The sequence below is a fragment of the Salvelinus namaycush genome, chromosome 3, assembly GCF_016432855.1.
Source record: "Salvelinus namaycush isolate Seneca chromosome 3, SaNama_1.0, whole genome shotgun sequence".
NCBI lineage: Eukaryota > Metazoa > Chordata > Actinopteri > Salmoniformes > Salmonidae > Salvelinus > Salvelinus namaycush.
Genome location: NC_052309.1, coordinates 25,148,847 through 25,161,190, shown reverse-complemented (window position 1 = coordinate 25,161,190; position 12,344 = coordinate 25,148,847). Strand labels below are relative to the sequence as shown.

At 44.1% G+C, this 12,344-nt stretch overlaps 1 protein-coding gene across 1 annotated transcript in view; it reads right to left on the bottom strand.

The window, feature by feature from the left end:
• LOC120043743 (Down syndrome cell adhesion molecule-like protein 1 homolog) overlaps nt 1–12,344 on the bottom strand; it is a 96,950-nt gene that overhangs the window by 7,252 nt on the left and 77,354 nt on the right. The window contains exons 10-19 of the mRNA XM_038988307.1: nt 11,980–12,099; nt 11,570–11,746; nt 6,998–7,197; nt 6,763–6,859; nt 6,532–6,660; nt 6,251–6,418; nt 6,010–6,080; nt 5,638–5,878; nt 4,275–4,421; nt 3,489–3,644 (exon numbers count right to left, since the gene is read on the bottom strand). Coding sequence (XP_038844235.1) covers nt 3,489–3,644; nt 4,275–4,421; nt 5,638–5,878; nt 6,010–6,080; nt 6,251–6,418; nt 6,532–6,660; nt 6,763–6,859; nt 6,998–7,197; nt 11,570–11,746; nt 11,980–12,099 — 1,506 coding nt within the window. The remainder of the gene's footprint in view (nt 1–3,488; nt 3,645–4,274; nt 4,422–5,637; nt 5,879–6,009; nt 6,081–6,250; nt 6,419–6,531; nt 6,661–6,762; nt 6,860–6,997; nt 7,198–11,569; nt 11,747–11,979; nt 12,100–12,344) is intronic.

Genomic DNA, 12,344 nt, shown 5'->3' with positions numbered 1-12,344 from the left:
TGTGCGCGTGTGTGTGACTGGGTACTAAAGCCATGTTCAAGTAAACACGGCTGTGTGCAGGCACGTGGCTATTTCCATGCGCGTGGGTGTTAAAGCCGTGTTAAAGTGAGCTGGGTAGTTTGCAGATTGCCAGTCTTATCCTGTGCTGTAAGCCGCTCTGGGAGGACTTGGAGGAGGTCCCCTGGGGAGAGGCCAGGCCCGGGCCAGACCAGGGCCAGCGGTGACATATGTTCACTCAGACACCGTGGTCAGCGGTTCTGCTCTGCTCGCTCTGCTCTGACACCCTGCAGTATAACTCTCTAACCCCTAAACAGATTAACACACACCAGGCTCCTCCTCATGCTCACTGCATGGCCACTTGACTGAGACGCCTAAAGAGCCATAAAGCCTCAATAGTCTCCCACTGTCCACACATACAGTACACTGGACCTTATTCTAAAAATACAACCCGTTCATCAGATAGAAATGCATGGGTCTCCCTGGGTTACAAGGGAAAGGGTTCAAATGAATACTGTGAGGCTACACTACATTAGACCTTCCTCCATGTACTGTACTGTACAGCAGGACCTAAAGCAGGGACATGAGAGGGGAGGGAGTGAGGGAGGAGAGGGTTAGGGGCAGCCCCAAGGGGAGATGAGAGGGGGGATGGGGGGGGTTATAGGAGAAATGCATCATTATCATAACTTGGCCTTCATGTCAGAATGGGAGGGGGGGCGGGTTAAGCTCCATCTGCTGCCCAAAATCTGCACGTTCCCAGTCCAGACTGTCTGATCCACTGTCAGACAACCCAGTGATGAGGAGTCATATACAGTCACCTACAGTACACTACTGCTGAACAACTAGCTACTTCTAACCATGGTCTTAACCATCACCATGACTATGCATCCCAAACCACAGCTACCAAAAGCCTTCAGAGAGAAAGGGACAACCTCAGCCTCCCAAAGAGCCTCAAATACCAGGGACCAGCAGAGAAGAGCATGTGGCACAGGAGGGATAACATAGATGAAGTCTAATGTACCACCAAGGCTAAAACAGTATATATAGGAAGTATTACAAAGAGCTAACAAAGCATCTAGTAAAGCAGGGCAAACCGAAAAGGGCTAACATGTCTCTTGTCCTCCATCCATCAACCCATTTTTCTTTCTTTTCATCTTTTGTCTCTCGCTCCTTCGCCCGGGCAGGCCCAGCTGTGCCACCTCTCCCTCTCTCTCATTCTCCTCTCTCTCTCCATCCCCCTCCTCCTCCTGTTTAGGGGAGTGAAGGAGACAGGGATCGGCCTGTAATCCCACCTTCAATGGTGTAAGCACAAAATTAATTATCTCTAATCCAGGAGGAGTTCATCCCTGGGCCTGACTGCCTGGCTGGTTGGCTACTTGTGTCCAGGGGGGTTGTGGGCTGCAGGGCTGGGTGCTGTGGATCAGTCTCCTTCCTCTCCCTCATTCTGCCTCTACCCCTCCTCTTCTATCCCCTATCTCTAGTCTCGAGCCCTCAGCCAAGGGCCCAAAGCCTCTTAATTCTCATTAGCACTGGTAATGGGGCCTCACTACACAAATGAGCTTTAGTCATGGGCTTGAGATACACCCTGACACTCTTCTCTATCCCCCCATGAACACACACACAGCCTCCCTCTAAGCTTCTCCTCTCTTCCAAGCAGTGTGCATCTCAGTGTGACTGTGGTTCTATCTTTCTGTGGTATATATATATTTATAAACTGGGTGGTTCGAGCCCTGAATGTTGATAGGCTGACAGCCTTGGTATATCAGACAGTATACCACGGGTATGACAAAACACATATTTTTACTGCTCTAATTACGTTTGTAAAAAGTTTATTATAGCAATAAGGCACCTTGGGGGTTTGTGGTATATGGCCAATATATCATGGCTAAGGGCTGTATCCAGGCACACCGCGTTGCGTCGTGTGTATGAACAGCCCTTAGCCGTGGTATATTGGCCATATACCATACCTCCTTGGGCCTTATTGCTTAAATATACACTACCGTTCAAAAGTTTGGGGTCACTTAGAAATGTCCTTGTTTTTGAAAGAAAAGCAAAATTTTTGACAATTCAAATAACTGCAAATGGGCTATGGGATACAGGGGGTCGAGGGTGGTCTGAGGGTGGTCCCAACTCGGGATGAGGAGGGCTTTTAGCGGGTGGAATAGCGGGTGGAATAGTAGGGACAAATATCACGGTACAGCTATATAGACACTCAATCATCATGTTACTTTTTAATGGTACGTTTACAAACATACATTTTGATCAAAATAATTGAATGTTGTGTCTCATTATGGTAAGTGGTGAAATAAGTATAGCCAGTTACAATTGTAATGGCCTAGTCATACAAAAGTTATACTTAAATCCAAACTGGTTCTCTAGTAAATTGGTACGAATGTCTCATCCTATGTTCAAGAAGGGCCTTTTTCCCTTTATTCAGATTACACCTGCCCACTTTCGGTTGTTTGAAAAGGAAATAATCTCCAAAATATCTTTATTTTTTAAACAAGCCTTAGAAAGTTGGTTGCAATTTCAGTTTAATCCACCTGAAAAGACAGAACAAATAATACAACAAATATTGTGGTTAAATTCAAATATACTAATTGATAAAAAAAACTGTATTTTTCGAAGAAATGTTTAAAAAAGGTATAATTTTTGTGAATGATATCATAAATAGGACTGGTGGAGTTATGTCACACATGCAGCTAACACAAACATATGGAAATGTCTGCTCTACCCAAAATTACAACCAATTAATTGCAGCATTACCACAAAAATGGAAGAGGCAAGTAGAAGGGGAAAAAAGTAAGGAACTTGTGTGTCGGCCCTGTAATAAAGAACATAAATGGTTAAAGAAAAGTGTGATAAATAAAAACATATACCAATTTCATTTAAGGACCAAAACACTGACAACTGTGCCATATAAATGGCAAAATAGTTGGGACGAGATTTTCAATGTACCCATTCCATGGCACATGGTTTATGAATTGATACGCAAAACAACGCCGGATTCAAAACTTCGAATTTTTCCATTTAAATTACTATACAAAATTCTTGCAACTAATAGAATGTTATATACAGTATATGGGGGATACAATCTTCCCAGCTCTGCAGATTCTGCTGTGAGGAGGCACAGCAGAATTGGTACACAACGTGCCACTGGAACACAGGAGTGATGGTTGCTGATAATGGGCCTCTGTACGCCTATGTAGATATTCCATTAAAACTCAGTTGTTTCCAGCTACAATAGTCATTTACAACATTAACAATGTCTACACTGTATGGTCGATCAATTTGCAGTTATTTTAATGGACAAAAAATGTGCTTTTCTTTCAAAAACAAGGACATTTCTAAGTGACCCCAGACTTTGTAACGGTAGTGTATATATGGGTTAAAGTCTATATCAGTGGGAGGATAATGTATATGTGTGTGTTCACAGAGAGTGTTTGCGCATGTGTGTGTCTGCGCAAATGCACATGTGTGCGTGTACTCACGGTCCTCGCGGGTTTGGATGTACAGGACATTGCTCCTGACCCCGTCCCCAGCCTGTGTGTAGGCCAGCACCTGGACACTGTAGTTAGTAAACTTCTCCAACCCTCTCAGCTCCACCTGCTCACGAGTTGTAGTGATGTTTTGCATCTCTCCCCATTCTGAGAGAGAGAGAGAGAGAGAGAGAGAGAGAGAGAGAGAGAGAGAGAGAGAGAGAGAGAGAGAGAGAGAGAGAGAGAGAGAGAGAGAGAGAGAGAGAGAGAGAGAGAGAGAGAGAGAGAGAGAGAGAGAGAGAGAGAGAGAGAGAGAGAGAGAGAGAGAGAGAGAGAGAGAGAGAGAGAGAGAGAGAGAGAGAGAGAGAGAGAGAGAGAGAGAGAGAGAGAGAGAGAGAGAGAGAGAGAGAGAGAGAGAGAGAGAGAGAGAGAGAGAGAGAGAGAGAGAGAGAGAGAGAGAGAGATTAAGCCCTGTTTGTTCATACATCACAATGCACAAATTGGGAGGAAAATACAGGTTAGGCTCAAGGGGTCAAGGTAAACATACAAATAATATATTCCAGGTAAATCCCATAGACAGACAGATAGGGAATGGGGTGTGTGAAGGGTTAGGAGACAGATGAGGAGAAGGGGTGTGGGGCAGGCTAGGGCACAGTTTGGGAGTGTGTTATGTGTTCAGACACACACACACGGACAGATAGACAGGCAGGTGAGGCCATGGGTTTGGGGTGGAGTTAGAATGATAGTAGTGATAATTACTCTGCATCGGCCCCTGTGCCTGGCCCCCACAGCACCCACCTCCGTCGGGGAAGAGGGACCAGAACACCACACGGTAGCCCTTCAGCACGCCATGCAGCGTCAGACGCGGGGGCTCCGCCCACGTGATCACCGCTTCGTCTGACGTCACCGAGATAGCCCTCACGTTCTGGGGCGGCTGGCTGGGCACTGGGGGTAGGAGAGAGGTCAAAGGTTAACATCACAGAGGACCATAGTGTACCTTATTGAACACAGTTGTCTGCGACTAATAGGACGGAGATACAGTAATAGTAATAAACTGCATAACATTCCCAAAATACTATTTATTCCAATCTTCAATTTTCAATCACTGCAATGGAGAGAGAAAGAGAGAAGTATAAAGTGAGGGATGGCAGAGAGAGAGGCAGGTATAAGGGAAAAGGGAAAGAGGAATACACTGTATCATTTACCAGGCGAGTCTTGACTGTTAAGGGTTAACTTGGAGGAAGGGGGGATGGTGATGAGAGGCAGACGGCAGATAAAAAGCAGAAGTGTGCGGACGGAGGACAATGTGTCCAGCTGTGTGATAATTGCAGCTGTAGAAACAGCAGCAAGCAGACAGACAGACAGAGAAAGACAGAGAGTGTGTGTTGTAGTTACCATCACTACTAACTAATTATCATAATCAGGATCTACATCTATCTCTATCATTAAGGCTGTACACACGGGGGGAGGCTGAGGGACTAAGATGTTGTCTGTCTGATGTAAAGATAAAACAGAGAGTAGCGAAAGAAGGAGAAGGGGGATTACCCAATGAAAGCAAAGGGAGAAATAGATTCAGGAGAGAAAAAATGGAATGAACCAACAAAAATATGGTGTAAACAAGAGAGGGAATAGAGAGATAACCAATGAAGGGGAGAGAGGGAGAGGGAGAGGACGAGAGAGAGAGGGAGAGAGGGAGAGAGAGAGGTAGAGTGGGCAGGCATATTCAGAGAGTAATGGGGTCTCTCGCTCTCTCAGTCTACTGAGGGAGCTAATTAAAACAGGAGAATGATGGGGGATGTGCTGCATGTTCATTTCCTCCATTTTGTCTCAGAGACTGTGTGTGTGAGAGTGTTTGCACAACTGAATCAATGTGTGGGTGCATCTTTATTTGCTGCTTTTCCACTCTATTCTTACATGATTGGACTCTATTTTCTATTCCTGTTGACAAATTAAAGAAATCCTTCTACTAGCAAAGTATGAATCTCTCTTTCTCTATCTCTCTCTATCTCGCTATCTCTCTCTATATCTCTCTCTCTATCTCTCTCTATATATATCTCTCTCTATATCTCTCTCTATATATCTCTATCTCTCTCTCTCTAGCTCCCTCCCTCTACCTTCATCTATCCCCCTCTTTCTCTAACCTCCCTCCCTCCTGTCTTACCATCCTCCAGTGTGGTAGCGTTGATCTCAGTGCTAGAGGGGCCAGTGCCAGCCCTGTTGAAGGCCTGGACCACCACTCCATACTGGGCAAACTTCTTCAGGTTGTCCAGGGTGTACACCTCACTGTCCCCTGTGGCCTTCATCTCCACAATGCTGTATTGGCCGTTACTGCCCGGCCCGTTCTCACGGTAACCGATCTGGTACCCCCGGATCACCCCGTTCTGAAGCTCCTTTCTGGGGGCCTGAGAGGGAGAGGCAAGGGACAGCTCTGTTAGGATACTGACTGGAGATTAATGACAGTTAGTTTGAATGTCTCACTTATTATGGTATTATAGCATAAAGGAAGAGAGGCATGATGGTTAATGAAGTTTACCCTCCATGTGACCCGTATGCTCTGAGACGTCATTGGTTGGAGGATCACTTCCATAGGGGGCCCATCAGGTTCTGTTGAGGTGAGAGGTTGAAATAAGTGTTTCAATAGCACCAAACAAGGCATCATTTTAAATAAGTGTGTGTCTATGTGTGTGTGTATGTGTGTGTGTGTTTGTGTGTGTGCTTGTGTGCGTGCTTGTGCATGTGTGTGTGTTTGCGTGCGCGTTTGCGGTTAGACTTACGTGCTTCCTCAGTGCTGATGGTGAGCTCCTTGCTAGGCTGGCTGCGTCCGATCCTGTTGAAGGAGTACATGCGGATGCTGTAGACACAGGCAGGGTGCAGCTCCACAATGTTAGCCTGGTTGTTAGTGGGGGAGATGTTCCTGGTGGTGTACTTGTGATCCCAAGTATCTGTAACAAATAGAAGCAGATAGAGAGGACATTAGGGGACCAGAGAAAAGGGAGTTAGATTGAGGACAATAGGGATGTGAGGGTTTACAGGGTTGGACTGGTTGGACTCGTACCAGACTTGTTCTTATACTCGATGTCGTAGCTGGTGATGATGCTGTTGCCGTCGAACCTCTGGATCCAGCGCAGGTTCATACTGCGGTCCTTCACCTCTCTCACCTCCAACTCAGGAGGGTCAGGAGGCTCTGTGTGTGTTAAAGGAGGAGGTTGGGTATACATTTAACCTCAATCACTAGTCAGTCAACAGTGAGCCTATGTGCAGTAATAGCAGTGAGAGAGATACGCACCTTGCACGGTAAGCTGGATGAGTCCTCGCCCCTCTCCGTATGAGTTGATGGCATGGCAGGAGAAGAAGACTGAGTCCCCGCGCTCCGCTGGCTTTAGCTACATGGGGGACAGCAACACACAAAATAACCCTTTTTGCACTTTGATCTCAACTCAATTGGGCTAAAATTCTAAATTCTAATGCCCTCCAATTTCAATTCTCTCTCAACATTTTGCCCTCTTTCCTCAGTGTCTGACCTTGAGTGTGGAGATGACCTCGTCCCCCTTCTTGTTGATGGTGATGGAGTAGCGGGGGTTCCTCTCAGCATCGATGACAGTGTCGCCCCTCTCCCATCGGATGATGATGGGCTGCTCCCCCCGCGCTGTGCAGTTCAGCTCCTTCATCTGGCCCTTGATGGCCATGGTGGTGTTGGGGTGCGACGTGATCATGGCTGGAACTGGAGACACACACAGAAGAAATATTCATGAATGTGATGAATAGATATGGGGGAATGAGAGAAGGAAAGAGGGATGGGTATTAGAAAAATCGAGGTACTGTACAGGTGTGTTGAAAATAGAAATCTCAATTTATTCCCTCCATCACTCTCTATTTTCATTTCACGCTCCGAGCCCTCGTGGCCCTCTCACACCCCCTCCTCTCTTCCCCGTCTACCTCCTTCCCTCCTCTTCGCCAACATGGGTTATTGATCTGAAGGGTTCCTGCTGTTTTGTTTTCATCACTAATTCATCAGAACCTTTCCTTCCCCACCACAGCCATAGACAGACAAAAAGACACACAGACTGGAGGAACAAATCAATCAACATGCACACACAGACACATACACCAGTCTGGGAGAGATAGAGAGAGTGGTATTTAAGTTTAGAGCCAACCCTCCTCCTGAAGAGGGTTAATGAAGTGTAGCCCAGGGCTGGGGTCAAACAGGAGGGGGGGAATGAATGACACGTGTGAGGAAGAGAATGAGAGAAAATGAAAGAGAGAGAGAGAAAGAGAGAGAGAGAGAGAGACAGAGTGAGACAACATGCTCTGCTCACACCTACTGTAATGGTCTGGGCCTAAACCACACGAAAACAACACTAGACACTATGGAACACATAGATTTTACTATCTCATCCTGGAATATACAATGTCTGAGGTCATCTGATTTTGGCCTACAGAGCAGGAACCCAGACTTCATCAAATAAATTGGAAATACAGACATTGTCATCCTACAAGAAACATGGTATAGAGGAGACGGACCCACTGGTTGCCCTCTAGGTTACAGAGAGCTGGTAGTCCATTCCACTAAACTACCAGGTATGAAACAGGGAAGAGACTCAGGAGGTATGCTAATTTGGTATAGAGCAGACCTAATACACTCTATTAAATTAGTCAAAACAGGAACATTTTACATCTGGCTAGAAATGATCTCCACAGAGAAAAATGTCCTCATGTGTGCTACCTATATCCCTCCAATAGAATCCTCATACTTTAACGATGACAACTTCTCCATCCTAGAGGGGGAGATCAACCATTTCCATACCCAGGGACATGTACTAGTCTGTGATGACCTAAATGCCAAAACTGGACAAGAACCTGACACTCTCAGCAAACAGTATTCCCTCCCAAATATGCCCCCCTAGACACAACTATGACAAAACAACCAACAAAAATGGGTCACAACTCCTCCAGGTCTGTCGCATGCGGGGTCTGTACATAATCAATGGTAGGCTTCAAGGAGACTCCTATGGTAGATACACCTACAGCTCATCCCTTGGCAGTAGTACTGTAGATTACTTCATCACTGACCTCAACCCAGAGTCTCTCAGAGCTTTCACAGTCAGCCCACTAACACCCCTATCAGATCACAGCAAAATCATAGTCTACCTGAACAGAGCAATACTCAATCATGAGGCATAACAGCCAAAGGAACTGCACAATATTAAGAAATGCTATAGATGGAAGGAAAGTAGTGTAGAAACCTACCAAAAAACAATTAGGCAACAACAAACTCAATCCCTTTTAGACAACTTCCTGGGCAAAAAATGTCACTGTAATAGTGAAGGTGTAAACTTGTCAGTAAAAAGTCTAAACAGTATATTTGACCTTTCAGCTTCCCTATCAAATCTAAAAATGTCAAGCAGACAACCTAAGAAAATTAACAACAATGACAAATGGTTTGATGAAGAATTAAAAAACCTAAGAAAGAAATTGAGAAACATATCCAACCAAAAACATAGAGACCCAGAAAACCTGAGTCTGCGCCTTCACTGTGCTAAATCACTAAAACAATAAAGAAATACACTACGGAAAAAGAAGGAACAGCACGTCAGAAATCAGCTCAATGTAATTGAAGAATCCATAGAATCAAACCACTTCTGGTAAAATTGGAACACACTAAACAAACAACAAAACGAAGAGTTATCTATCCAAAATGGAGATGTGTGGATAAACCCATTCTCCAATATCTTTGGATCTATAGCAAAGAACAAACAGCAAAAACATATACATGATCAATTACAAATCTTAGCATCAGCAAATAAACACAACCAGAACCCACTGGATTCTCCAGTTACATTGAATGAACTACAGGACAAAATGCAAACCCACCAACCCAAAAAGGCCTGTGGTGTTGATGGCATACTACTGTACATGAATTTATCAAATATACAGACCACAAATTCCAATTGGCTATACTTAAACATTTTAACATCATCCTCAACTCTGGCATATTCCCCAATATTTGTAACCAAGGACTGATAACCCCAATCCACCAAAGTGGAGACAAATTTGACTCCAATAACTATTGTGGGATATAGGTCAAAAGCAACCTTGGGAAAATCCTCTGCATTATCATTAACATCAGACTCAGTAAAAACAATGAACTGAGCTAATGTAAATATGGCTTATTACCAAATTACGATACGACAGACCACAAATTCACCCTGCACACACTAATTCAAAAACAAACTAAGCAAAACAAACGCAAAGTCTTCTTATGCTTTGTTGACTTCAAAAAAGCCTTTGACTCAATTTGGGATGAGGGTCTGCTATACAAATTGATGGAAAGTGGTGTTGGGGGAAAAACATCAACATTATAAAATCTATGTACACAAATAACAAGTGTGCGGTTAAAATTGGCAAAAAACACACATTTCTTTCCACAGGGACGTGGGCTGAGACAGGGATGCAGCTTAAGCCCCACCCTCTTCAACATATATATCAACAAATTGGTGAGGGCACTAGAACAGTCTGCAGCACCTGCCCTACTCACCCTACTAAAATCTGAAGTCAAATGTCTACTGTTTGCTGATGATCTGGTGCTTATGTCCCTAACCAAGGAGGGCCTACAGCAGCGCCTAGATCTTATGCACAGATTCTGTCAGACCTGGGCCCTGACAGTAAATCTCAGTAAAGACAAAAATAATGGTGTTCCAAAAAAGGTACAGTTGCCAGGAAAACAAATACAAATTCCATCTAGACACTGTTGCCCTAGAGCACACAAAAAACGATGCATACCTCTGCCTAAACATCAGTGTCACAGGTAACTTCCACAAAGCTGTGAACAATCTGAGAGACAAGGCAAGAAGGGCCTTCTATACCATCAAAAGGAACATAAAATTTGACATATCAATTAAGATTTGGCTAAAAACCCATTGCCTTTTTTGGTTGTGAGGTCTGGGGACCACTCACCAACCAAGAAACACCAAATTGAGACTCTGCATGCAGAATTCTGAAAAAATATCCTCCTCATACAATGTAAAACACCAAATAATGCATGCAGAGCAGAATTAGGCTGATACCCGCTAATTATCAAAATACAGAAAAGAGACGTTAAATTCTACAACCACCTTAAAGGAAGCGATTCCCAAACCTTCCATAACAAAGCCATCACTTACAGAGAAATGAATCGGGAGAAGAGTCCTCTAAGAAAGCTGGTCCTGGGGCTCTGTTCACAAACATAAACAGACCCCACAGAGCCCCAGGATAGCAACACAATTAGACCCAACCAAATCATGAGAAAACATAAAGATAATTACTTGACACATTGCAAAGAATTAACCAAAAAACGGAGCAAAATAGAATGCTATTTGGCCCTAAAGAGAGACTACACAGTGGCAGAATACCTGACCAATGTGACTGACACAAAATTAAGGAAAGCTGACTATGTACAGATTCAGTGAGCATAGCCTTGCTATTGAGAAAGGTCGTCGTAGGCAGACCTGGCTCTCAAGAGAAGACAGGCTATGTGCACACTGATCACAAAATGAGGTGGAAACTGAGCTGCACTTCCTAACCTCCTGACAAATGTATGACCATATTAGAGACACATATTTCCCTCAGATTATAGAGACCCACAAAGAATTATTTGAAAACAAATCCAATTTTGATAAACTAACATATCTATTGGGTGAAATACCAGTGTGTGCAATCACAGCAGCAAGATTTGTGACCTGTTGCCACAAGAAAATGGCAACCAGTGAAGAAGAAACACCATTGTAAATACAACCCATATTTATGTTTATTTATTTTCCATTTTTTTTCTTGAACTATTTTCACATCGTTAAAACACTGTATGTAGACATAATATGACATTTGAAATGTCTTTATTATTTTGGAACAGTAATATTTACTGTTCACTTTTTACTGTTTATTTCACTTTTGTTTATCAATTTCACTTGCTTTGGGAATGTAAACATATGTTTCCATGCCAATAAAGCCCCTTGAATGGAATTGAATTGAGAGAGAATGAGAGAAAGGAAGAAAGAAAGAGAGAACAAGAGAGAGAGAGAGGGAGAGAGAGAGACCTAGTGAGAGACAGATGAACTCACTCTTGACGGTGAGGACCATGCTCTTGCTGATGTCAGAGCCCACTCCATTGGAGGCCTGACAGAGGTAGTATCCCCGGTCGTCCTCTAGGACGTGCCGAATCAGCAGGGAGCCGTTGAACATGATCTGGATCCGACCAGTCAGAGGCACAGGGTGGTACTGCTGGGGGTTCCCTATACCTACAGGGAGGAACGGCACGGTCGTGTCAAGTCAAAGTTACGCAAGGTTATAATGGTCTCTAATCTTACGCTTAGTTATGATGTTACAGTAGAGAATAAAAATAAAAACATTTGCTAATTTTATCTTCCATCATCAATTAAACTTTACTGTACAAGTTATTTCACTATGATACGTAGAATAGTAGACAGTTAGATAGTTGATGTTGTTAGTGCTGCAGGGTGTTGGTCTTTACCTTTGGCGTGTTTCCACATGACTTTGGGAGGGGGGTATCCCTCCACAGAACAGTTTAGTACTCCTGCCTTCCCATAGATCCCATCCTGGTTGTTGGGCTGGACCACGAAGCGAGGGGGAACTGAGGGAGGAGAGGTTATAGTTAGTACAGTCATTATAATTGACAACAGCATCTCTAAAATGGTGGATATTCTTCAATTATTCTCCAATCCTTCTGTGTTTTCTTAATATCTTCCAGCTTCTATAACCAGTCTGTCCATGCATTCATTCTTAATCTTTCTCAAATTCTTCAACACCACTTATTTTCCAATCCTTCCTCTCCTTCTCACCCTCCCTCCATCCTCTCCTCTCCTCCCCTCCTCCCTC